Source organism: Necator americanus, chromosome IV (assembly GCF_031761385.1).
Source record: "Necator americanus strain Aroian chromosome IV, whole genome shotgun sequence".
NCBI lineage: Eukaryota > Metazoa > Nematoda > Chromadorea > Rhabditida > Ancylostomatidae > Necator > Necator americanus.
Genome location: NC_087374.1, coordinates 12,548,361 through 12,574,882, shown reverse-complemented (window position 1 = coordinate 12,574,882; position 26,522 = coordinate 12,548,361). Strand labels below are relative to the sequence as shown.

General features: G+C 40.7%; 4 protein-coding genes across 6 annotated transcripts in view; 2 read left to right on the top strand and 2 right to left on the bottom strand.

Moving 5' to 3' along the window:
* Positions 1-14,864: 14,864 nt before the first annotated feature.
* RB195_001070 (uncharacterized protein) lies at positions 14,865-19,766 on the bottom strand (the record flags this gene model as incomplete). Of its 2 annotated transcripts, XM_064197675.1 has the most annotated exons (10): positions 14,865-14,883; positions 15,134-15,270; positions 16,622-16,798; positions 16,856-17,032; positions 17,167-17,291; positions 17,537-17,631; positions 17,684-17,850; positions 17,910-18,052; positions 18,113-18,273; positions 19,654-19,766. In XM_064197675.1, 10 exons carry the CDS (start codon positions 19,764-19,766, stop codon positions 14,865-14,867), a joined length of 1,314 nt encoding a protein of 437 aa, XP_064053556.1. The 2 variants fall into 2 exon arrangements, with proteins under 2 accessions (XP_064053556.1, XP_013308782.2); XM_013453328.2 differs by lacking the exon at positions 14,865-14,883 and having other exon boundaries at positions 15,118-15,270.
* An 802-nt stretch (positions 19,767-20,568) lies between these two features.
* Positions 20,569-22,716, top strand: RB195_001069 (uncharacterized protein; the record flags this gene model as incomplete). The annotated part of the gene is made up of 11 exons (XM_064197674.1): positions 20,569-20,695; positions 20,759-20,838; positions 20,901-21,044; positions 21,215-21,326; positions 21,403-21,471; positions 21,588-21,660; positions 21,732-21,855; positions 21,956-22,053; positions 22,116-22,176; positions 22,321-22,418; positions 22,512-22,716. 11 exons carry the CDS (start codon positions 20,569-20,571, stop codon positions 22,714-22,716), a joined length of 1,191 nt encoding a protein of 396 aa, XP_064053555.1.
* A 503-nt stretch (positions 22,717-23,219) lies between these two features.
* Positions 23,220-24,485, top strand: RB195_001068 (uncharacterized protein; the record flags this gene model as incomplete). The annotated part of the gene is made up of 2 exons (XM_064197673.1): positions 23,220-23,336; positions 24,309-24,485. The coding sequence occupies 2 exons, from the start codon at positions 23,220-23,222 to the stop codon at positions 24,483-24,485; spliced, it is 294 nt and encodes a 97-aa protein (XP_064053554.1).
* Positions 24,486-26,220: 1,735 nt separating this feature from the next.
* Positions 26,221-26,522, bottom strand: part of RB195_001066 (uncharacterized protein) — a gene marked incomplete at both ends in the record, with an annotated part of 35,600 nt that continues 35,298 nt past the window's right edge. For both annotated transcript variants that reach the window (XM_064197671.1, XM_064197670.1), the window contains one exon: positions 26,221-26,352. In XM_064197671.1, coding sequence (XP_064053551.1) covers positions 26,221-26,352 — 132 coding nt within the window. The remainder of the gene's footprint in view (positions 26,353-26,522) is intronic.

Here is a 26,522-nt window from a genome sequence, read left to right as displayed (position 1 = left end):
CAGCTATTTTACATGCAAATTTGATTCCCCACTGCGATGGCTCTTGGTCGGCCACTAAATCACCTTGAATACTGAAGAATGTACAAAAAGAAATAAATATCAAGACTTAATGATGCAGTATTAAAACTGAAAAGCTCTAAAGCAAAAGTATTTCCGAACTATGAAGCTGTAAAACAACGGGATCCTCCCACTCACTCCTTAATTTCAAGACATTTGTTTCAAGAGCTAGGAAAAAAGTTCTATGTTCTATCAGTTGAACAGATAAGGCCTCAGAACTGGATAAACAAACAATAGCTGATCCTTGTGGGGAACAAACATTTTATGTTGTAAATTGGTTTAGGATCAAAAGGGCCTAAACCGCTACGCCTACCTCAGTAGTAGCATAGCAGTGTTGCAAACGGCTAAAATATAGACTCGCTAAGAGCAGTTAGGATGCAACCGGCTTATGACAGATACAAAAGTCTCGATAGAGATCCGCTTCGTTCATCACAGCTATGCGTTCTCAAGTCCTTAATTTTTAGATTTAATTAACTGATTTCAAGTCCTTACTTTTTAGAGCTTATATTCTGTTTATTTGTAGATCTTCACCGCTTGTCTATGACGGCTTTAAGGTTCTGCAAGTGCGAGTCCGATATCTGCCAGGATAGTGTGGAATGGACCATTATTAGCCATATCGTCATCTTTGATGGGCTCCGAGAGAGGTTTCAAATTTCTGGTGCCACGTGGTTTTTTCTATCCAAATGCAAACTGATCGCCTACCTGTCCCGATGCGATGTTTCCTAAACCACTACAAAGCATTCTGTTAAAGGCATCACCCCACGAATCTGAGGTGGTACGGATTTCAGGTGGAGTATTCTTATAAGGGATAGTAGATAATGGAGAGGAGGGTGATTCCGTCCATTTCTTCCTAATTGCCGTAAAAAACGGCCCGGAAGATGCGGCGCCGCACAAGGCTGGCGCGCTCCAGTTGAACTCCTTGTAGAAAATAGTGCGCCAGAACGCCCGAAGCCGTATCTTCCGGGCCGTTTTTTACGGCAGTTAGGAAGAAATGGACGGAATCACTCTCCTCCCCATAATCTACTATGCCGTATACGAATACTCCACCGGAAATCCGTACCACCTCAAATTCGTGGAGTGATGCCTTTAACAAATTGGAACAGAAACAAAAGGTTACGCGTTGCTCGTAGATACAACATCAAAACATATGCACAAAATAAATTCACATTGCGAAAGTTCAATCTTCCTTGAATCTTGGCATAGACTTAGTTGGTCCGAAACAGAATGTACGTTCACATTTGTCTGACTTCAAACTGTGTAATGTGTCCATTCGGTGGGGCAAGCGACTGCATGATCTCTGGTGTAGTTTATTTAATTTCGTTCAAAACATGTGCCGAACAATATATTGGCGAAAAAGGCCGATCTCCTTGTGTTCGTATTAAAGAACACCTAGATGAAATGAAACATTCAAACGCAGCAACCCCTCTCGGAACTCATGGCGGAAAATGTCATGAAAATGCTCCTTTCAGTATAGCTGCTACTATCTTATATAAGAACCAATATAATTGTGGCTCGCAGAACTTTGGAGGCATTATATAATATATGTAAACGTTAAAAGTCCAAAAATGAATAGAAAGGAACAGTGCAGTAGCCGTGACCAACGAGTTGACTCTGTCTCAAGACCTTCTCGAGTTTTGATATACGGGGTTATATGTGGGTCGCATCCTAATTAGTATTAGCGGAGCGATTTTATGACGCGGAGGTCCGCTAACATCACGGCAATGCGGCTACTTGGGTAAGCACAACGATTTGGACACTTTTGGTTTCGATTTCGAATGTAGCATCTTAGGGAATGATGACTTGTTCCGGATGAGGCATTTGAGAGGATATATTACGAACGATCTGACTTTCGAGACTCTGACGAAGGCCGAAACGTTAGCCGTAAGTTTGTTAACTATCTTGATTTCTGCTTCAAGTTGACAACCGATAAATTCATAGTAAATATAAATACCACAAGAATAATAATAGTAAAGGATAATGTCTCAGGCGTGTCAATCTGCTTGTCACACACCAACACGTTCGACTGCAATCCGGAATCGATAAGGTTTCGTGAACTCATTGTTGGCCTATAGAATAACTTGCGGGGGCTAGCCGAATTGTCAAGTCAGCGTTTTCATCCCCCAGACAAGTCTGATGCCAATTTATCGTCTCCGGAGGGATGAAAAGCTCACATGGGGCTAGGTGGTTTCGAAGTGCAGCCACAGGCGGACTTGCTACCGGCTGCGCTCCAAGCGCCTATTAACAATAGTTGTAATAATAATGGGAATATTAGCTGTAATAATATCAATAATAATAACAATACCACGAGGTTGGCGTATCAATCTCGTGATATTGTTATGGGGTAGTCCGAAATCCTCAGGGAAATCTTAAAGTTCGAGTTGTAGATTATTGAAACAAACGTGGTTCCGCTCACATTTCCGTAATTGTCATGAACGCAGGGTGGGAACAGCCTTGCAACCTGCAAGATACTTTAGAACGCGCACCTGCATACACCGTTCCGGTCCTTCCACACCGTCCCAGCAGTCTATTCATTGGTTTTATTTGAATAGAAGGAACCACATTATTATTGTGATACGGTGCCTTTAAAGGTGGTTGCTGTTTAGGAGGCGGCATCTCCTCAAAGGTTCCAGTTACCAGAAACTGCGCCACTTTTTTGTGTAACCGTACACAGTTAGCATCCTTTTAGGATGGTTGGGATTTGGGATTTTATTTATGATTCCAACTGCAACAAACGCCAATAATGCACAATTGTAGGAAAAAAACGGACAGAAGCTGAATCCCTGCGAACTAAAGTCTTAGAAGCACCCTGACAGCCAAAGAAAACCAATGGGACAGGATTTTGATAAGACGTGATGGACCCACAAACCCATGCACTATAATAAAAAATTGTAGAACTGTAAAAAGCAAGAAGAAAAGAGGGGAGTTTTCTGCATGTTGTGAAAGGAGCTTTGTGCAGGCCTTCATCGAGGGCGCGTCTCGTCGTCATGTTACAGCACGTTTTACGTACCCTATACCCTACGTAACGCTACAAATCACATCGTTTTCAACGGACTCACCACCCTCATACTGCATATCATAAGTCTTTTAATTTTCTACTACTCCACAAGGACGGGCGTAGCGCAGTCAGTAAGAAGTTCCGCTGTTTCTACACGATTGATCGGAGGTTCGAGTCCACCTTAGTGCCAGCCAAGTCTTTCATCCCTCCGTGGTCAATAAATTGTTACTAGAATTATCTACGAGGATAAAAACACTTGAAACATCCATCGACTGGCCGACGCAAGTCACTGAATAGGCTAAACACCATTCATTAACCTCAAACGATTCTAAATTGAAGTGAACGCAGTGAAGCATCTCAGGCGGATTGTTTGATGCCATGCACTCTACACCTTATCCACAAATACCATCTGACTGTAAGTACTATGTTTAATTAACTTATTTCAATGAGAGTCCGTTTTCACAGGTGATGAGGAAGTCTTTTACCTCAAATTCGCCTTATAGTAAGATTAGATGTGGTGTAATACTAAGCCAGGCTGTGCAAAAACTACATAAGGTTTGCGGACGCTGACATCCGGTGAGCTGAAGAAAAGTGCATAAAAATGACCTTCAATCACGCCAGCATCGGCAGGAAAAAGCTATTTCTCCAAGTCATTCGGTTAATCTCAAAAGTATCGTGTTTCCTCTGCGTCTGCAGATGTTGTTCTTACATTTCCGTTTTGTAAATTGGGAAATGGGCTGTCTATGCATTAACAATGGATTTACCGAGCAAAAATAGGAACGATTGTGAGCACAACCTGGAAAAGTATTCATTGGTTACTAGACATTGTTATATACTATCATCAGCTTAACAAATAGTTCCTGAAAAAATGTCATGAAATTGCTTACTAGACCAACTATTTTATAGTTCCTTCTAGTGATGGCATTTATTTGTGGTATTATCGTGGGTTTTCATATCTTTCCCTTCAAGTAGTCAGTTTTCTAGAAGTTATGGCGAATCCACCGCAAAAATCTAGAATCCTCAAATTCTTAACCATTTTCTTAACCATCCACAGCCTCTGTCTGTTCAGTGGATTAGCAGCTTGGTGTACACGTCTCCCACAAACCACAACAATATGTTGAAAATATCAGTAAGAACATCATAGGAATTAATCACCTTCTTGTAAGTAATGCAGTTTTGCGAATATCTGAAAATTTGCCTACAAGGTACAGACGTCTGTTTCGCAACATTTTATTGCTGACCAAAGAAAATTCCAACCGAACTAGGAACTATCCGTGAACTGGTTTTCTATTTCCAGGAGTCCGAGTATTTTAAAAAAAGCAGAAAGAAAATCCATTCATACCTGCCATTTTTCAGGAAGTCCGGAGTGCGCGAGCAGTTGTCCTTGTTTCTCAGATGACTGCCACCGCTAAAACTGCTGCGAGAAGCCGAATGCCACGAATTGCTTCAAGGCAAAAAGTTTGTGAACAATGAGAAACAAAGGTTCTGCCATAGTTCAGCATAGAACTATTTGGCACCACTAAAATCCATTAGGCTTCTCCATCGATTAAATCGTAGCTGAAAAAAAAACAAGAAGGTAGCAAACAATAGGGAATTTCTGATGTCCCTCTTATACAAATGAAAAAGGATTTGGTGGTTTGTGTTAATCAATCCGCTGGAGATGTGATAGCGCATTGATAGCTTTCTGTTAAGAATCGTTCAAGTTTGATGAGCGTGTATGAAAGCGACATGTACAAAAACTACATAGATACTACCAGATTTCTGTCACATTTTCGACATCATGTTTCAATGGAACGAGACATTTGTACTCGCCGGAGGATCACCACTACTCGCTATAACCATGGAATATCCCTTAGCGTCCTGTGAAATTTTTTTATGGAATCCTTCACTTTGCCGATGAGAGAGCATATAAAAGGGAGCGTTTACATAAGCCGCACTGTTTTTGTCCATGGGGATATTTTTCTGTCTCACTTAGCGTTTCTATCATATTTGTCAACCTATCTCTTGATCATTCAATCTGCTTTATTTGTGATGTATTTTTATGACTTAAGAACGAATGTTTAATTATCCTAGTTTGGGACCTTTCCCAGAAACCGATCGAAGTCCCGCTTGGCTAGTTTGAGAAAGAAAAATTCTGCATAAACCTATAGTAGGGTCAAAACGATATGAAACACGTACGCAATTGCGTACGCGGCTTCTTTCGAGGCGCTTCGGTGGAACGTAGTGGCTAGGAGCGTGGTGAAATCTTTGCTGGCACCACCCATCGCTGCAGTTGGCGACGGGCCCACCTCGGTTCCAACTGCTGCCTCCACAGCTCCGTTTCGAGCGCGTACGCAAATGCACATCAACTACACTCGTGTTTCATGTCGTATTGACCCGACTATATATCGTGCCAGAAAGTCCCGTCCGAAAAAAAGAGATCAGTTTGATCATAGCGCAGATTTCTTTAATATTGTTGGGTTCTTACATGGCACCTTATCTGTGATCTCGGATGCAACAGTGTTCATAACTCTTCAAGTTAATCTTATACAGTTGGGTCAAAACGACATGAAACACGGTGCAGTTGCGTAAGCGGTTGCGCTCGAGGCGACGCGGTGGAGACAGCGGTTGGAATCGAGGTGGGACCATCGCGAAATGCAGCAAAGAGCGGTGGTAAAAGGGGTCCTCACTCGATCCAAACCGCTACGCTCGCGTGCAAAAGTTGCGCAACTGCACCGTGCTTCATGTCGTTTTGACTCTACTATTTCTACATACCATTCTCCGTGACAGAAAATTTTCATGGACATGAATACCTGTGGTGGTGGTTATGAGAGACGACTTTTCCATGCTTGTACCTCCTCAAATCCTATGTTCATTTGCGCTGTGCTTGATTTGCAATTTTTCCTGTTGTTCTTGTTGACTCTGTAACATATTCTTATTGTGCTCTACTCTTGTTTGCGTTCACGATATATTTTTTTGTCTTTATAATTTGTGCGTTACAGCTTTATTTTGCGCCTCATTATCATACAGGCCTAATTACCTCCTGACCCCCTGCAACACTGACTGATCTACGCCCTATCCTCAGAGGGCTAAGTATAGTAGAGCCAAAACGACGTGAAGAAAGTACGCAATCGCGTACGCATCTTCTCTCGAGGCGCTTCGCTGAAGCGTAGCGGCTAAGAGTGTGGCGAAACCCTTGCTGGCATCACCCATGCAGTTTCCCACGATCCCAACTCGGTTTGAACTGCTGCCTCCACCGCGCCGTTTTGAGCGCGTACGCAAATGCAACTGCACTCGTGATTCGTGTCGTTTTGAGCCGACTACACCAGTTATGCCAAGGATAGACCTACGACCGGGATAGCGGTCACGGTGCGAAACATATGTCCTTGAAGAAAGCTTGTTGGTAACGTCATGTTCCACCGGAAGTGCTCCATCTGAACAAGAATGAAACGGGTATTGTATCACTGAGCAAGAAATATCTGGCATCACGGCGTAGACCTTCATTATCACTTTTTCTGTGCTAGTGCCTGGATGGCCAACGTCCCACTCTTCAATGCAACAGGAAAGACAAACATCTTTTATATGGACATCAAAAATTGTTGCAAAACTATTGCCCACGAAGCATCGCACCCAGAACCAAAATTCGTCACTGCCGCAGCATCATTTGCAGCTGTGGTTTGTACGTTAGTGACTATTACCAACTAGAGCCTCATGTACTCCTCACAGCCGGTCATCTTCGATGACGATCTACTTGTCGCACAAGAATGTGCCATCCGCGTCATATTCTGAGCTCAATGACTTTTCAAGTCAACTTTTCTATTTCAACGGATAATGTTTCGTCTGAGGAATTGAAAGTAACAGCAGCAAACACACAGACAAACCCTAGGATTCTTTTGGTGTTAGTCGACGTTGCCGGCGCCTCCTTTAAGTCACCCGCCACTTCTCATTCGAATAACAAAAAAGCTCGGACGTTACGCGACATCATACAGACGTTAACACTGAGGCAGCTCGATTGGGATCACCGAATTTCGTGCCTCCGCATAACTACGCATATGCAATGCAGAGGTTATGTCGAATATCTTCGCAGCCTGAAGATGTTCAACATTGCATTGTGCCTGAAGAAGAAGCTCCACATTCCAACATCAAAGAATAAAAACTGCCAGAAATATTTTTCTCACTCGCATAATCATTAGAAGAGTGTTTCTTATATGAAGCAAGACCGCGCCGAGATCGAAAAGAATCAGACGAGGAGGGTTCATTATATCTCAGCAGTGTTCAAAGGCAGCATCGAAAGTGTATGCTAAAAGTCGCTACGGGAGGCAGATTAATACGAGATAATTCTTAGAATCTTAAAAAAAAACGAACAAAAAAACTTACACAAAAACACCGCAACGTACTGTACATCTGTGTAGAGTTACTCGTAAAAATTTTCAAGTAATATCAACTGTATGCCAAAAAAAAACTTAGAGCAGCAATTTAACCTGAAATTTCATACGCCTACAACTCGCTCGAACAAAATCCTACCCAGAAACGGTGTAGAGGCAAAACATTACTGGATTGATTGTTTCAGGGACATCATGGCATTAGAACCATTGCAAATAAGAAGAGGTAATTTTCACATAATGTCGATGGAGAATTATTGTCTGGTGGACATTTTACGACGTGCTCTGCAGATCCAAACCATTACGGCAAAAAAAAGCCAACGTGTAATGGAAGTGGGTGTATTCGAAATTAAAACTGAGGACATGGCCAAATAGAACTTGGATGAAAGTTAATCCGTCAGTTAAAGGCATTGTATAACGAAGCTGAAGATACTGTGAGCTTCATGGATAAATATAGAGTTTGTTGTGTAGATTACAAGTGTAAAATTTGGTCCCGCTTAATTTTCCCTAATCCTTCTGAGAAACGCCATGGTATTCGTCTTAGTTCTTACGAGGTACGTTAGACGCAACACGCTGGTACACGTTCCTCTTCCCTTAGTTGCCTATTTACATGTATCACCTCCAATATTTTACGGTGAAACATGCGTTTTGAATTTCATAGTGACGGGAAGTAGGTTTTATCGACGTTCTATCACGTAAGAGATAAACTTGAAGGATCTGTTGCCATCATGAAGCTCGCCTCTAGTAACCTTAGGCAGCGGCTCATTCGCAGTCGCCTGTATGATCGTATTTGCACTACAATGGAGTGCAAAATTGGGTGCGGAGTCATGACGGAGAAGATTTTGAAGTTAGATCACGATTTTGGCGCGCGAACCTAGTATTGCGACGCGCAAGGCTCTGGAGGCTTCCTGGATCCACTCCAAGGGATCTAAAGATGAATCTCAAAGAGGAATGCGTCTGCATTATGCGCGAACTCGTGCCCTATCTAAGACTGACATTTGATTGCGCTAGTCACCTCAGAACAGGTATCTAGCAGTGGCAGTCATCTGATCCTAAGGTACGATGCTCTCTTCTACTGGCAGCTATGAGGCCCAACAGTAAACTAAGGACTTTCTTTGTCGGGCAGATAAGGTGCCAGCCACGAATAAAGGATAGTAACAACCTCGTGTCCGGCTCAATTAAAGAAATCAATTAGTGATCAGATCTAGAGGATCCAATCAGTGATCAGATCAAGAGAAAATTGGTTACAATTTTACTTTCGAGAACAACAGAAACTATTACCAACACAATTTCTTATAATTGAAGATCCGGAAATGGATATCGAGTAGTTGAGAATTCGAACAAGAGGTAAAAAGATCGAATGGTCGCAATAATAACAACGTGAATGACATCAAAATATTGTCCGCAGTGGACAGCCATCTAAAATAATGAAATAAAATAAGATGAAATACTAATCACATAACGAAACAGCTGGAATGACAAATTTAGACAGGTGAGGGATCAACATATGCTTTAAAGGCTTTTAAAGATTTCCGTCTGCCAGCCAGCATAACTTTTACTGAGTCGATTCCATGCCGTATAGCAGAAGTGGCATCTCCACCGCGAAAAGAATGGGGTGTGAGTCGACGATGACCCAAGGCCGTTTCTAATAGGGCTTTCTGAGATTGTCGGACCACATTGTCCCTTGATGGGGGTATTCCACTCTTGCTTCTGAAATCTAGAATAAAAATAGAATCGGACGCCTCAAAAGGTGAGTAAGCATTGCAGCGTGAGTTCTATAAGTCTCGCGAGCTGTAATCCCAAACTCGATGATAAACCAGGTCCGAGAAACGCAGGGGACCGTGTTCACTAATCCGAAAAAAGGCTGAAAATGCAAACAAGATTATTGTTGCAGCCTTCAAAGACGCCATCGAGCCATCTCGTAGAGCGCATTTTATAGCTTCCTTGACGTTCCTTTCCTTTCGGGGGGGGGGGTCCCCTCCCTTTCCTTTTTATTAGGGGTGCCCCCTTAATCTCCGGACCCCCCCCTAAAAGGGAAGGGAGGGGCACTAGTGCAACGACATGATCTTGATCCAGTCCTGTCTTTGTCGATGAGGTACGCTATGAAAACGTTCCTTAGCTTTTGAAGTGCTGAAATCGGGACTTTGAATCGGCTGACGAACTTCGCAAAGTTCTTCTTTATCCTTCTATAAATACGTAGCGTTTCTGGCGCTAGTGACAGATCGATACATGAATCAATCACTCTGGTTGTGGATTCCTACCGTGAAGCCATAATCGCTGTATCTTCTGCTCTTCTCCTTTGGTGACCAAGGAGAAAGTCTTACGACACTCTCGAATACGACCCCCCATTCATTACCTTGGGTCTTACCCCTGGGCGGTGAAATGATTAAGAATTACTAGTGGACACCTAGATCTTTATGTGTCATTGTGTTAATTCATAATTCTGTTAATTTATCGTTCGCCAATGGAGAAGTCCTACTGTCCTCTTCCAATTCAATTTCCTCGATGTGAAAACGCCTCTTGCGTCTGATGTGGACCAGGTACATCTAGAAATGTATCCGCTATCAAAATCTATGAATAAGCAAAAGAAAGATAAAACTGTTAGATTACCTACCTTGAGTACGCACAAAATAAGCAAAAGTAGGATAACTCCCACAGTCCCTCGTATTGGGATAACGATGGACTGGTTTTCACGTGTGGACGCGGAGGTCACAATGGAGCTTGCAGCTTTCTGAACGTCGTGCCATGATTTTGGCCGCATCATAAATTCTCCCATATCTGTCAAAGGTTAATTATTTCAGGAGAAATTACATTAGATAATGAATTGAGTATTGACGAATTTAAATATTAAATATTGTAATCTTATTTACAAATGTCAAGCAATAGAAGTAACTAACCATTCTTCAAAACTGAACGAATTCACGCAGAAGTAGGAACCCAGGCTCTATTTTTATCGTTCGTGAGAAAACTATTTTCAGCAATCAACATTATGTTATTTCTTCTTTTCTTCTGAACGTTTTCTGAGTTCTACAGGATAAAAGAGATATCTCAAAAGTTTCATAACATACAGAAGAAAAACTTCATTATAACTAAAATACTACGGTGTTGCGAAATCTCACGATCACCCCTGTTGAGAAATGCGCACTCGAATATGACAATTTGACTTCGCATCTTCGACACCCGGCTGATGCAAAACTTTGCAAAAGAGATGAAAATTTGGAAAAACTTCTACAAAATGAAGAACTTAATTTTACGCACTATACAATAGTTTAAAAATAAATCTAACAAAAGAAGAAGGTTTGCCCTATAAAACAGTCATTTTTCTGTAATTTTTCACCTTCTAGTCTTTTTCGAATTTTGATGGGACAGAGATGGAAAAAATGACATCTTTCCCATCTCTGTCCCATCAAAAACTTAAAAAAACGAGGCCCTGCACAATGTTTGATAGGCGTCTGATAGAGAAAATTCTCGGCTACAACATAGTGGTAGATGATTTGCTTCGATCTAAGTTACTTAGAGTTACTGAATTTTATTCAAAATCACTCACTTTTCAGCGCGCGAGCAAAAATTGGGAATTTCGGCGATTTTTTCGACCGTAAAAAAATGAGACGGCGTTTCAGAAAATCACCCATATATTCAGATGGATGGTCTAAGAAAACCCCTATGTGGAAAACTTCTCCTTTCCGGACCGCCCGGTTAGCTCAAAATTTAGATGGGAAGAATCCAAAAAAAGTCAGAAATTTTCTGACTTTGTCCCATCAAAATTCCAAGAAGACTAGGAGGTGAAAAGTACAGAAAAATGACCGTTTTTAGGACAAACCTTCTCCTAGAAACTACCTAAACTTTCGCTTTTAGTCCTCTTATTACGAAGGTACTCCCAGACCTAACAGTGTGCAAAGAATCTGAGCTCTTTTGTCATCAAATTTCGTTAAATTTACTATTAAACCATTGTATACTGCGTAAAATTAAATTCTTCACTTTTTAGAAGTTGTTTCAAATTTCCATCTCTTTTGCAAAATTTCCCTCAGGGAGGAGTCGAACCTGGGAAGACACATTGTCATATTCGAGCACGGTATCATGAGCAATTGAAAACAGATCATTCTCCATGCCCTGGGAAACCCTCGACCTTTGAAAAGGAAGGGAGCCTGATGAAAGTAGTCAAAGATGCTCTCGCTACTCGTCCATTCTGCTTAATGCTGAACATTTTCTTCTCAACGATTGTTTTCTACTGAGATGATATGGATTCCTTGGCTGCATTGCACGTCCGACGACGCATGAGTGCGCATGGCTATCGTACTCATGTGTCGTCGGACGAGGCTGAGCTATCGGCGCGACGCTGACCATATACCGCTTTGAGCAGCAGGAAATTGCAAAAATGTCAATTTTGGAATTGGCTAAAGGCGCAGCTCCAACAAGTTCTCAGCAGCTTGAAGAATAAATTATTTCTTACGCTACATATTGTCATCTTGCATCTTCATTTTTTTCTAGTGGTTTTTATCACAAAAAACCAATCCTTTCATCAGTGCTTTACACAAAAACTAAATGAGTTTATTTTAAATACATAGAACTAAGATGAAGTAGCTTCTGCTTCTGAAAGTAAAAGAAAGCTAGCTTCTGAAAGTACAAAATTCAGAAAGGTTCGTTCCAATTTTTTATAACTCTTGAAACACGTTTAAACTAACTCAGTATTCATTCTCCAGTCATCGTCAGTGCTAAGAAACACGCGAAACCTCCATTTCCATGTCATTGTCATATCTCTGAAACTTTGCAATATAATATTTTGTGGTGTATGTAATTAAAAATATTTCTTGGTTTGATATAATATTTTGTAACGCATCTAATTGATTAATATTATTCAATATTTTGTTATTATTATCATGTTATGTTCCATTCACCTACTGCTCCACTGCTCACACGTTTACGATCATCCCCCACCATTTTGATTCTTCTTAAAGGCATCACCCCACGAATCTGAGGTGGTACGGATTTCAGGTGAGTATTCCTATAAGGGATCGTAGATTATGGAGAGGTGGGTGATTCCGTCCATTTCTGGCTAATTGGCGTAAAAAACGGCACGGAAGATGCGGCGCGTACACAAGGTTGGCGCGCTCCAACCGGACTCGTAGAAAATAGCGTGCCGGAACGCTCGAAGCTGTATCTTCCGGACTGTTTTTTATGGCAATTAGGAAGAATTTAACGGAATCACCCCCATCTCTTTAATCTACGATCCCGTATACGAATACACCACCTGAAATCCGTACCACCTCAGATTCATGGGGTGATGCCTTTAAATCATCCTATGCCCCACTGACCTACCTCGTGATGTACCCAAAACCGCACCAAAGATCACTCAAAATAAGTTGCGGCTCCCTTACCTGACATGCTTCGTAGTCAATAATACTAAGATTGTCGAAATTCAAAACTCCACTTTTGCTTGAAGAGATTGCTGAGGAGACCTTACTGGTTCCCGACTACTCGTTCCAACTTATTTCGTAGAAGAAAGCCGTCTTCCACACCGTTTTTTTACGACTACGAGGGGAAGCTGGGCAGAGCCACGCTGAGTCCCATATTCTACAACCCGAACTCTACGGGTTCTCTGAGGTTTCCGTATTTTGTCAATTTCTTGATACGCTACCTTTAATCCACTAAACATTTCAAACAACATCAATAATACGGAGCAACGTATGTCCATACCTTCAGGCAAAAATTCTGTTTTTATCACCCATAAGAACTAATATTAGAGGCGAAACAAAGTAATGATAGTCTTCACGTATCAGTTTCAATTTTTTAACCCTTTCCACTCCGCTGTCGGCGTATGTGCTACACTGAAAATATGGGGTTAAATGTAGTTGGGGAGGGATGGCCTGGGCACCTCGTGGCGCCCTTATTTCTGGAAGAAAATAACAAAACGGGGCTCTAAGATATATGCATTAATCCTAGGGGAACTATGACATGTAAACTAAAGTTTCTAAGAGAAAAAAGTAAGATTAAACGTTCTCCCTCAAATACATTTCTCCCAAAATATACGTACTTTAAATCCACTGTCGTCGTAGTAATGATGTTTAAAACAAATAAATAGTACTGCAGTAACTGTATTTTCTGCTTCATAAAATATGTGAGTTAGGGTTCTACGTGCCTGACTAGACTGGAGCACAAAGGCTTAAATTCGAAAACCATCTTCCTTCTACGACTCCAGAACCAAAAATACGATAGAAGAAGGTGATTAATAATAAGAATGATTGTATCATACTTTATGGAAAGTAATTTAATGCTGCTTGCACTTTTTGTTTCTGAAATTGTCTCCCTGACCATAACAAAAAAAGGGGTTGCATCGAACTGACTTTTATTTCGGAGATTTTTATGACTGATGTTAACGATACACACTCAGACAATATTAATCGAAAGTATACATGGTGGTGAACAATTTTCTGGGAAGTGAAGTTTGAAATCAAGTGGTCCACACTTATACTTGTTGAACTGCAACGTCAGTTTGTGGTGTATTAGCGTCAAAATGGCTTCAGAAACTCATTGTAGCGGTTACAAATGTATTATTAAAGTCCACTGATTGATCGCTTATCAAGGATCCATTGGCAAGACTTAGCTAATCAGTTGCAACTAAAAAAAGAGAGACGAAGAGAGTGAGAGATGAAGCAGGTGCAAAAAGGGGATAACTCACTCAAGAAGTGGACGTAACTACGAATATGAATACAACCTTAATTATCAGGACAACACGAGTAAATAGACGAATTGATTGAATAGTCGAGCAAAAAACAGTACGTAACTATCGCAAATGAACGATCATTGAGAACAGCACGGCAAAAAACATGATTAGTTGAGATTTGATAGTTGCAGGAATAGAAAGGGCATAATGATGAAATTACCGACAATGTTCCTAAGAAGGTCAAGAAGAACAGACTATTAATAATCACTTGCGTGTTATCGTATATTCCAACGCGCATTTGACCACATTTGCCCTAAACAGATTCTATGATGCAACGTGCTAAGCTAAACTCAGTACCCACAGCATGGCAGTTCTTCTTTTCTCCCTTTCTCTCGATTTCAAATGGGATTCTTTGAAAAAGCTACGCTAGTCCTCTGTTTTGTACATCCACTTTTAGATCATGTAATTTTCGTGTGAAGTCACCTCATACTCATTCCTATCGATCTAAACCAAAAGCTTAATTGGCAACCATAATTATCTATTTACAACCACCAGCGATTATAAATTTATTTTCATACGAATATCACAGCGATAAACTTTGCATGAATTAATAAATTACATTTCAATATAAACAGAGCTTTTCAAAACAAATAGTAACAACATCTAACATTTGAATAAAAGTGAACAATGACAACACTGACAACAAACAAAGAACCAACTCTAGAATTAACTATGAACGAAAAGTGCATAACAAAGTGACAGTAACATGAAAACTTGGCGATCCTGCTTACTAAGCAGCAGCGAACACACTGCAAAAGGAAGTTTCTAGTTAGATCCGTCAGAAGGAAAACCCACCAAAACTTCACTTTCAGGCTTCGAATGAGTATCGTTAAAGCACATAATAATTTAAGTTTGTGAAAAGAAAAGCAAAAATATAGGCATGAATAAAATACTACATCTGAAACCTCTACTAAATAAAAGCCAACAACAAGCGATAGTCATAAGTCAGTAAACAGCGGTACACTGAGACACAGCTCATCTTATTAAGAGGCGCCCCACCTCTTCAGTGCAGCGACCATGTCTGCAGTTCGTTGCTGTTGTAATTCGTTCAACTCCTTCTTCATGCGCTCTACCTCCATTGGTTTAGCACGTCTTGAGGGCGACAGCAAGACTTCGGATGGCGCAGATTTTGATTTCTGAAAGCGATCATGTACAATAGCTGAATTCGAAAAAAAAGTGAAGCAGTATACAGTAGTCGTGCGACGTATTGCGTCAGCACGACCCACCACGTCCTAGGCGGATGCGAGCACCGTTCCTACCTCTCTGCATCAATGAGATATTAATCAAAAGTAATCCTTCCGCCCCTTCCCTACGGAGATAAAAAAAAACAAAGGATTTTTCCTCACAATGACTATAGCTAGTGCTGAAAAGTAACTGACTATAGCTAGTGCTGAAAAGTAACTGACTATAGCTAGTGCTGAAAAGTAACAAAAAAAGACCCGAGGAGTTCGTCACCGTCGCTTTATCGATCATCGTCCATCGATCAGAAGAAAGATACCCGTCTCAGCTGAAGGTATAACCCTTAAGAACGAAACAATGCGTTTGACAACGACTGTTCATGAAGACTGTAAACGGCATGTTCCAAGAAGTCTACCGGATCTATATTATTTTACATGGCATTCGAAAAAAATTACAATAAAGAGCAAGATTCATCAGTGTCTCAATTTTAAGAAGGTTCATTTTCTAGACAAAATTTCAACTAAAAACTAACGAAATTAATCATCGCGAAAATTTGATGATGGAGGGGCTTCTTCGTAACTTTTATGTCAGAAACTCATGAAAAGAGTGAATTTACAAACGATACTTGGTAGACGCCCACAAGTAGGAAACTGTGGATCAGCATCCTCGTGCTCGCCTGGTGCAGCTAATGTGGTATAATGATGTAGAGTACAATACAACTACTTAATTCAAATGTTTTTTGTTCATTTGTTGAGAAGCAGTCATAAAGTTCAGTGGATGTTTTCGTTCCTATAGTTTCCAAAACAGAACGTAAGAAGAAGAGACATTTCCAAATATGTGATAAGAAAAAACTGATACTTAGGTCTGCAACACCCACGTTTTTGTATATTATCAGGAGGCATTTCAAAGATATTATCAGACTTTTGACAGACACTCGACCCGGTGCATTTGCGTAAGTCTGCCGCCAGAGTTAACAATGGTTCATGCGACACTATCTGGCGCCTCGGCAGTTTATTGGTTATTCAACATTTAATTGTGAACGTTCAATAACCACTAAACCCCCAAGCCGAAAGACCACGTCGCCTGCGTCGGAGTGGATTTAGGTAGCACCATAAGCGGGTATTTTCGAAACGCACGCTGGAATTCGCAATTGGGATCGAGAGGGGATCCTCACTAAATCCACCATTTATCGCTGCAGTCCGAGTGAAGCTGGGTCCCACATTGATCTCAACCGTAATCTCCAATGCTCTGTTGGTTCTTTTCACTTAATAACTGTTACGAGAAAGTTATCAAAATGACACAGCAGACCTCCATTCCAATAGGTCTCAGCTGCTTCCAGTCGAGAGATGCAGTAAGATGATGTCGTACTTGACCCATGTAATAAATGGCGTTCGTCCCTCGATTGGTCATACTGTTAGTAAAGCGACCAGCGCCGTTATACATAGTAGGACCATCTCTCAAGCTCGTTTCCACCATAACAACGTCCTTTAATTTACTGAATATTACACTGCGGTAATATATTCACAAGAAAATGTAACCTACCTGATGTTGATTTTCTGATGCTGTATGAGCCACATCCATGGAATGCCCACCTGCTCGAAGATAGACACGACCTCCTTTCGTAACTACCAATTTGCCGACACGACGACCTACAGGAAGTTTTAACTGCTCTACGGTAGGCTTCTCAGTAGAAGTGGAAGTGCCGTTGCCTTGCAAGATCTGAATAGTATTTATTCGGTTTCAGACATTGTGATAAGCAACACAAAAGCGAGGAAAAATGGGTACATGAAAGAAGTAGAAAACATTGCTAAATTTTGCAAAAAAAAAAAAAAAGAAAATTCCGAAGGACTTACAGGTTTTGTATCACCGTTTGGTTGATCAGAAGGAAAGACAATCTTGTCATCAGATGGACACTCTTGGCTAAGGATCTTAAGAATGCTCGGTAGCTGGATCATGAAAAGATCATTCTCACGCGTTTCTGCAATCAGATCACAAAACATTCCAGGAAATATTTCAAGACGTTCTGTTTTGCTGAATATTGAAGAACAATGAAGAAGAGGACTGTTGTGCCAGAACTCCTACTCACTTGTCTTCATGTGCAGTTAGTCAAATACAGTGAAACAACAGTCTTCAAGGAGGAGAAAAAGTTTTTTTCCAGAGTTATTGTCCACAAGAACACATTTTTTCATTATTGACGATGAAGAAGGGCAGCAATAAAAATACCTTTGTCAAGGTTCTTGAATATGCGAGCTGCTTTTCTGCTGCGCTTACCAGTGGGACTTTCGCCATCGTCCATTTCTTGATCCACATCATCATCCCTGTTTCCCAAGATTTCAGATAGAACAACTTAAATTTTAAAAACTCACGTACAGTAAGATGTGGTCTTTGATATCCAGCTCAATTTCTGCCTTCACTTCTTCCTCTTCGTCGATAATTTCCTGTTGTACACTCTTATGCATCAAATCCACAAATTGAGGTTGCAGCTCGAGAGGGAGAACATGCGGCAGAATAGTTCCATGCTTATAGTCAGAAATAAACTAAAGAAAAATCCGTGCTCATGAAGTGGACCAAAGAAAAGAGAGAAACGAGATCTTACCCCATCCCTCAAAAGTTCACTAAGCTCCCTCATATCGCCCTCTTCATCACTTTCCCAGATTTCGTCGTATCCAGTTTGATAGTTACCAGCCTTCTCGCCTGCAGACGTTACTTCTTCCTTTATCCGAGGAACTGTACCAACGTCTCAAATCAAACACTGTTAGGAAACGTTCAGCATAGAATCAATACATGTTTAATACTGACAAGCCTCGCCGCCTTCAACTTTCACCTTACGACGACTGGGGTCAGCACCGCTCAAACCTTCCGAGAAAATACCGGAAGACTCTATAAGGCCAAGTCGCTCTTTTCCGGCATGTCCTCCTCGACCACGACCTCGCCCACCACGATAATCATTTCGATCGCTCCTAAAGAATCGGCGAGGTATTTCCAGAACTAGAAAGGATTACGGTGAGGGTGTACAAGAAATGAAATTGAAGAAATAGAAAGAAAATAGAAGCTTTCGAGCGGTTCTTTTCAATACTGTAGTCCCTATCTCAAAACTCCATATTTAACTGAGAACTTTTCTACTAAACAAATACAAATATTCTGTGTTTAAACAACTCAACTAACATTGAAATTATGTATGGACAACTTTGAAACCTCATTTCACGATGGCTCAACGATTAATACCATAAGAGAACTTTATCTTTCGAGTAGTTAGCGGATCTTAACTCAAACATGTTCACTTCAATGTAGTAGCATCGCTTGCCAAAGGGAGACGCAAAAAACCACTCCATTCTAAGCATCACTATCTTATAGATAGTTCTATTCGCACTTTTACGCATCTTGAATAACTGTCATATACAAGGTTCCGTCTAGTGTACAAGTGTACTAGGTTCTATAAATACGTGCACAACCGCCAGTGACTAATTAATACTATCTTCAATCTCATCCCTCAGAGAGCAACGATTCTGCCGTTGCTCCCACAATCTACATCTGAAAACGAACGGAAAAGTCCTTTTCTGCGGAACCATTCACAGTGGGATCACTTGAGAGGTTTTCATTGAAGGCAGCACATCACGAAATTGACAGTCAATATTTCTGTGGGACAATATAGAGTTCAAGTTGTAAATTACAACTATGAGCGATTCCATTTAATCGTCATGAAAAACGGCCTTATTTCCTAAAAAGTACACTAGAGCACGTCACCTTTGCGCACGCATCGCCTTCACGACCAGAGCATATACGAGGGCGACACATTCTAACGTATCTGTTAGGAACTAAGGAGGCTCCAATGCCGTTTTTTCGGAAAGATGAGAGGCTACAGAGACCCCAACATCGTCAATTTCGTGATGAGGTGCCTTTAACGTCATATGAAAATCGTACTGTAGCTCTGTTTAGGAGTGATATCAAGGAGATAGTGTATTACAAAATAAGTGGGACACACAATACAAAGACGACGCAAACATGAAAAAAAGGTGATATTCATGACCAACAACTCAACTAACATCATCTAAGCACCAAGCGGAGAGCGGAGCCACAGATAAATGATGAAAAGTTGCCTATTCATAAATCTGGCTGTATTCGTATGGAATTCTTGTAGAAACTGGAGAAACTCCGTACCCACTCTCTACCATATTTATCCAAAAACTTTCCAGTAAATCATTCTTAATCTAACACTTAATACCACGGTAATATGACAAACCCTGACTAGCTAGCGACCAACGAGGTCCGCTCAACTGTAAAATAATCAGATCTAGAAAGAACACGTTTCAAATCTTCAAACTGCGTCTGGTGATATTTACCTCTTCTTCTTTGGTTGTGACGGTGCAACTCCTTTACCCTCCCGTTTCCCCGCCAGGGAAAGGTTCGGCAAAATCCCACGTTTCCCTGCTGCCCCTCGTCCACGTGACGCCATCTAAGGAAAAAGAACTTCTTTGAAAACATAGAGCTGTACATAATATTCTGTTAAAATCTGCTACATAATATTTTTAGTTGGACAGACTCAGACAATAAGAACCTCAAATCCAACAAACATCCTTCAGGCTTCAAAACACCAGTCAGAGAAACAATTTACAAAAGATCATAGCACGACAAAGGCTTCTAGTTATAAAAAATCAGAAAGCAAGCAAACACATAAATTTCATATTTCCACGAAGATGTCACGGATGCATTTCCATGGGATAATTCGTAAATAACTTGCTAAAAGTACTTGTTTTTCGGGAATTTTTCTGTTTCTTAAACTGTACACGAAAGAAAACCACACTACAATCAACTATAACCATTCAGAAAAGATCAAAGTAAAGATAAAAGATAACTACACCAAGAACTCGCCAAGAATTCAACTAGTAATTGTTTAATTTTTGAAGAGCAGCTGTATCGCCGTGAAAAATTGTTAAGTACGCAAATATTCTACGTACTTCCGAAATTTTTCACGCCAAATTGGAAAGAAATAGAAGCAACACCTCATTTCCTACAGGATCTAGATAAGTATGCTTTGGAGTTTTTCTTGTATTCGCTTAATGATTCTAGAAATCGAAGGCACATATGCCTCATACCCTTCTTTCGTTTTTGCTGAGTCTCTGGAGAAAGAGTTGTGGTAATTGAAAATAAATTACAGTTAAGTTAGAGCTTTGGAATATAGCGTCATACCATGTGTTCTTCCTCTAAGAGAAAGTATGTTTCATACTGGTTCGTTTCTTAAGTGCACAACTCACAAAATGGAGGCAGACCTGACAAGTGTAGAAGTAGTGTTCGCTCAAAAATTAGCTTGCGGTGAACCAGTAACTCGACAACGCGCCTTTCGAGCCCTACAAGACTGGATCAAGGAACAATCATCCTTGAAACGTAAGCTAGGCGATAATTTCTTTCTCATTTTTGGGCAATCCCGTCCTAATTTTATTCTTACAGCATTCACTGAAGCAGACATGTTAAGGTTGTGTAAAGGTCTTCACTATGTTCTTTGGATGCAGGATAAAATGTTACTGCAGGTGAAAGCACTTCTTTATTACTATGGAACTGCTTACATTTCGTTCATTGCCTTTTTTTTAAGGAAGAACTTGCTGATAGAATCAGTCAGCTATTTCTTGTTTTTGCCAACGAAGAGCAACGGGTTCTTTTTATTCAGTCCATTTTCAAAAGTCTAGGGAAAGAATGGAATCACATTGACAGGTGGCGTATGGACAAGTTCCTCATGGTACGTTTTTGACTAAGCATCACTTTTGTTCCTTTATCAAACTCCTTCAGTGCTAGGGTGAGAGTAATGGTGTTTTCGTACATCATGGTCTTCATACTTGATTCCTTCCTACCGTGTTACCATGCGAATACAATCTTTCGACCGAACGTAGAAAAAAATGATGAATTTAGATGATGCGTCGTGTTCTTCGTGCGTTATTTAAGCACTTGAGTTCATTGAAGTGGAAGAAATCTATCCGTGACGCTTATTGGAACGCGTTTTCTAACACAACAATATCAGTTGGTTAGTTTTTTTTTCTTAAATACATATTGCCATCTAATTTCCTTGGAGCTGAAAGCATAGTTTCCTTGCAATTTAGATCGAACATTTCCTGACGGCCTAAAGTTCCACTTTGCTTCTTTAATTTTGGACGAATTAGACAATGCAGGTTAGTGTAGCTCCCTTCTTTTTTTTGCTTGTATTTTTCCATAGCTAAGCAAAGAACATGGTTCAATCCGATAATTTTTTCACTCAAAATCTTCTCATTCAGAAATTTAATTTCAGGTGGAATCAACAAGAAACAGTTAACAGCTTGTTTGAAGCCTTTTGCAGATCTCTTAGCAGTTCGATCTATTAGGTGGGAAAATCATTCATGATATATTCAGCTTGAAAAACACTGTCTTTGTTCATGGTTTGTTTGTGTTTTAGTGACTATTTGTTTGATTCTATTACGGAGGAAGTTTTTGCGACGATTCTTCACCAGAAGTCCGAAGAAATGGCTTCAAGAATGGAAACCGCCGACGCAGGAGACGAATCATCTCCTGGAATTGAGGTAATATAACTTACAAATTCAAATCCGAAGTGATCGTAATATTCATCTTCTGTGATGATAGGTCACATACTTCTTCACGATAATGACTATTACAATCTAGTTCGATTATGTGGCTATCGGTCAGATGTTGTTTAATATTGGCAAAAAACCGGAGACTATCTCAAAACGGCGAAAAAAGTTGTATGATTTGGTAAAAAGGTGACTGCTACTAATACAGTAGAAGCAGAAAAAGAACAAAGTTCACCTGATAACTGCTTTAGGTTTGACGTGGCCGCTAAAGGTGGTGATCCTTATTACTTCGAGCCTCCTACACCGGAAATAGTAAGTTTTTATCTTGCAATCTAGATGTAGATACGGAACAGTAGAGCATTGTTACTGGGCCATAGTAATTGCGCTGCCTTTGTTCGCGTTAGTACTTTTCATTTGCTTTTCATCTCTTTGACATTCAGATAATTTCCTTTACAGGTGTTGACTTCACGTGATTACGAAGAGGCTGAAAAGAAGCTGAAAATAATGGAAGAAGAAGTCAAGATTGAGCGAAAGCGAATGAAACTAGAGAGAAAGTGGGTTCATCTAATGTTGAACAAGAACTAAGCGGTCACCATTTTATTACGAACTTTGTCACTCCCAAAGCAGTTGATTGTTATCTTTCTCAGGTCTACCAAGCCATCTGTAGCAACAGATCCTGAAGACGTTGAAAAGGATGACGTTGATTCCAATAATGCTCTTATCGGCACTGTTGTAAAGTCAAAAAAGAGTTTTATCAAAAAGAAAAAGAAGACAGATAAGTCCAGTGGAAAAGTTAAACGCACCAGTATGATGTCCAAATCGAAGAAACCCAAACCTCAGAAAGCTAAATGAAATTGAAATTAATTTCAAATTGATTTTTCAATTCGATTCAAATTAATTTTCATGTAATACCTGCCCTCATATAGTTGTTTTTAGTTCCTTTGTTGTTAACGTTTAGATTTTGTTGTTGTGAACGATTCCTGTTATGCACTGTTGTCTGTTGTCAACCTCTGAAACTGGTTTGTATAAATCTTTCTCTTGAACCGTGATTGCTGCTTTTGTAGTTCTATCTATCAGATATTTTCTTAAATTCATTTAAGGTCCGGATAGATAGTCGTACCTAGTCGGACAAAAAGGATCTGAGTCGTGTAAGCGGCTATGTGCAAGGCGATGTAGTGAAGAGAACTGTTGCAATCAAGGTGGAACCATCGCTAGTTCTGCAGTGGAGTTAGTGGTGGTCCAACCTTGATCGCAACAACTAGCTCCAATGCTCCTCTTCAAGTGCGGCCACTTACGCAACTAGGACAGGCTTCAGTTCTTTGACCCGTCTATAGTTCATCATTGTTCTAGAATAAATGAATGGCTTAAAGACGAAAGAGGATCTAGAGCTCGAATTTTCAAGTTCTGGCGAAAAGGAAAGGGCCAAGGAAGTTCTTCTCGCTCGATTACGGAAGGACGGTTGGGTAACAGAGGTTGGCTTTCTTTTTATACATTTTTAATACGAGTTACTTTCGCAAAAGAAAAAATTTTGCTTGCTATTCGGCGCATAAGTAGGAATCATTATCTGTTTTGAAAGAGATGAGAGAAGGATGAATGTTTCCGTCTACGCGTAAATTATAATTATTCGAGTTGAAAAGTAGAAAAGTTTTGTGGAGGAACCAGTAATTGAGTAATCGAATGAGTCGCGATAGTTTCGAGTCGGCATCGCAGCAATTCAACATCAGCAAACGCGCACCCCAACATGGTTCTTCCAGTACATGATAGTGTCCTTACCTCACTTCTTGAAATCACCCACCTACACTTCTCTGAATGACATCCGCAGTACGCGGAGGAACACCGGCGTTGATGTAGACTTTTCGAGATAGTCCTAACAATTGCCCTAAAAGAGTGCAATGTTTATAACGCGCACTAAGTTCGACATCGCGTAATGTTAACAAGTAAGTCTGTGATCTACATGCTAGTGTCGCGGTTCTTCCTAGTACAGTTCACATTGGTAACGAACAGCGGGTGAAAAATGTCTTGTTGTTGCAAATTGTCACCACTAATTGTCAGTTCATGGTACGAATTCCAAAATCCGAAGACTGCTTGTCTTTTATTCAGAACAATTGTATTTTACGAGCAACAAACCTATTCATAGTCGTCTTCGAGAATTACAAGACTTAAGCATCGGTGCATAAGGTAATAATGCATTTCGTCTTCTCCGCCTGCATCGTCAAGATTGAGCTGCGTTTGAATTACTATTGTAATTTGCGTGGTTCATCGTGATTTATTTCTTCCTTCATTCTCTCATGAAAGTGGCGATGAAGTGGATGTCATTTAATTGAAACTTTCTATCAGCGGTTGTTGAAAGTCTCCTAAATTTGCACCATCTGTTTCCGAAGTATGAAGGCTAAAACTGTTCATTATTTCCCAGAAATCAAGCATCTTACGGATTCTATTCTCAGGTGAAGGCAATGGCTCGAAGAATGATCAAAGAACGAGGAGTAGATAACGTGAATCTGGAAATGCTATACGAAGAACTGAAACAACCGGCACGTCGACTTGTTTCCGAAGAGGCCAAAAAGGAGTTGTATCTGATAGTTAGAGATTGGGTTGCCCAACGGTGTGATGTCGAGTTATAAAGCGTCTTCATCTTTCGTCTTTCCCAAAAATTCTCTTGAAAAACTTTGATCATCGCTGCTCTGAATTTTCTCGTTGCTTTGAATATTTCATTGATGTAAAAGTTCTCTTATTTGGTAAGCAAAAACAAAATTAAGGCAAATAATTTCTTGCTTCTTCCATGTGATGTAAACCTTTGTACAATCATAAAACTGTACATATGATGCTTTTCTCTCAGGTTCGAAGAGCCAAAAAGATGAACAAGTTTAGATATAGCGATGCAGATGTCATGGCAAGTATGATTTTATGTAGGAGAAAAAATCTATTTGAATGTTCGAACGCTTCTGCAATTATCTTGGCAATTCTTCTGGCAAGCTTCCCTGAGTCCGCTTGTGTTACATGTAATGTCATTTCAAATTGTTTCAATAGAGGGCATTTTCTACAGGGTATCGCAGCGGTTGTGAAGGAACAATATGCCACGTACACATAGGTGCGATAGGGAGAAGCCGGACCCTCCTCAGGTGAAGGTGGTTTAGCTCATGGGGTGCAGCTCAAATGAAGGGGGTAATTTCGCCAACCGTTCAAAAGTGAAGGAGGTCCCTTCCCCAACCGTTCAAAAGTGAAGGAGGTCCCTTCCCCAACCGTTCAAAAGTGAAGGGGTCAGAGCACCGGCTCCGACTATCGCGTCTATTCACGTACGCTCGCGTAGGTATACCCGCCGCGTTTGTTGGCGGGGGGAGAGACAAGCCCATTGGTTGTTGGTCTCCTCGCATATGCGGTGCGTGTCTGCGCTTGCAAACGGGACTCGTTGGTAGGTGTCTCGCAGGAACATTTGATCGGCGACGTCATTTCCAACCACGTTCTTCAGGACATTTAGGACGATTGGGCGTGATCGCACTCATGCTCGTGATGTGATCGCACTCATGCTCTTATCCTATTCTTTCGTGGAGAGATCATACCATCGTAGATTTCGTGGTATCCTGCATTCAGTTGAAATGGAGAATTACCGAACATCATAGGACACATTAGGCGGACTCTTAGTATTGTGAAGGTCTGGCTATGGAATTTTTCAGTCGAAGCGGTTGTAGGTCTGCTTTCTAATTGGTTTCACGCAGAGTGTAGCCCCTAAACAGTCGTCAGTTTTATCTGGCAAACCAGACATAAGGTGTGCGCGTGAGTTGTGATGACGATAATATGGGATTTTACAAGAAAGAAAAAGGTGGTTCAGTGGTAATGTGCATCAAATAGATGCAAAGAAGTGAAGAGCACAGAAAAGATTGCCGGCCTGCTCCGGCTAGTTCAAAAGCAACATTCTAACAAACACGCCGCCTCCTTGCCATATGGTCGGCAAAGATTGGACAGTCTGGCAACGAACATTAAAGAATACCAGTTATCGTGTTCCGAGATCGGAACATAAGGACTAGTTGTTATTCTTGGTATTGTTTGCTGGTCTTCTCCGTCTCCAAATACACAAATCTCTGTAGAAACACGGGAGACGATGCGGGACTTTTATTAATTGTATTAGGCCTCAAATTACCAAAAAATACATCGATTAAAACTGTCAAGCATATCCTTAATTACAACTTTATTCATTGCGCAGGAAAAGGAAAGCCCGTGAAACTTCTCTCTATGAACAATGATGAATTCTTGCATTTTATCTTACAGTAATCCATAAAGTTATTAAACATCATTTCATGAAGATCTGTTAAAGAGCTATCGAACAGCTGAGGTTGTTATTTATTATACGCATGTCAATTTTTAGTTTAAATCTCCAAAAGTGATGCTACTTCGACCGCCTGCATGTGTCCTTTCTCGGCCATTTGTCTCAGGTTTCTGCTCAGGTAACTTCTCAGACTTTTCATCTCGCTTCACGGATCGGAATGCCATCACCTGAAACAATCGGGACTAATCACTACTGAAGTTCACTAACCACTTCTTAATCATTCATCGAATCCATGTATTACCCATGAAAGAAAAAGTTGTAGAGGAACCGTACTCTAGGTCCAGAGAGCTTTGTGTTCACGCTGTTACTATCCGTGATCCTCGCTTCACTACGATTT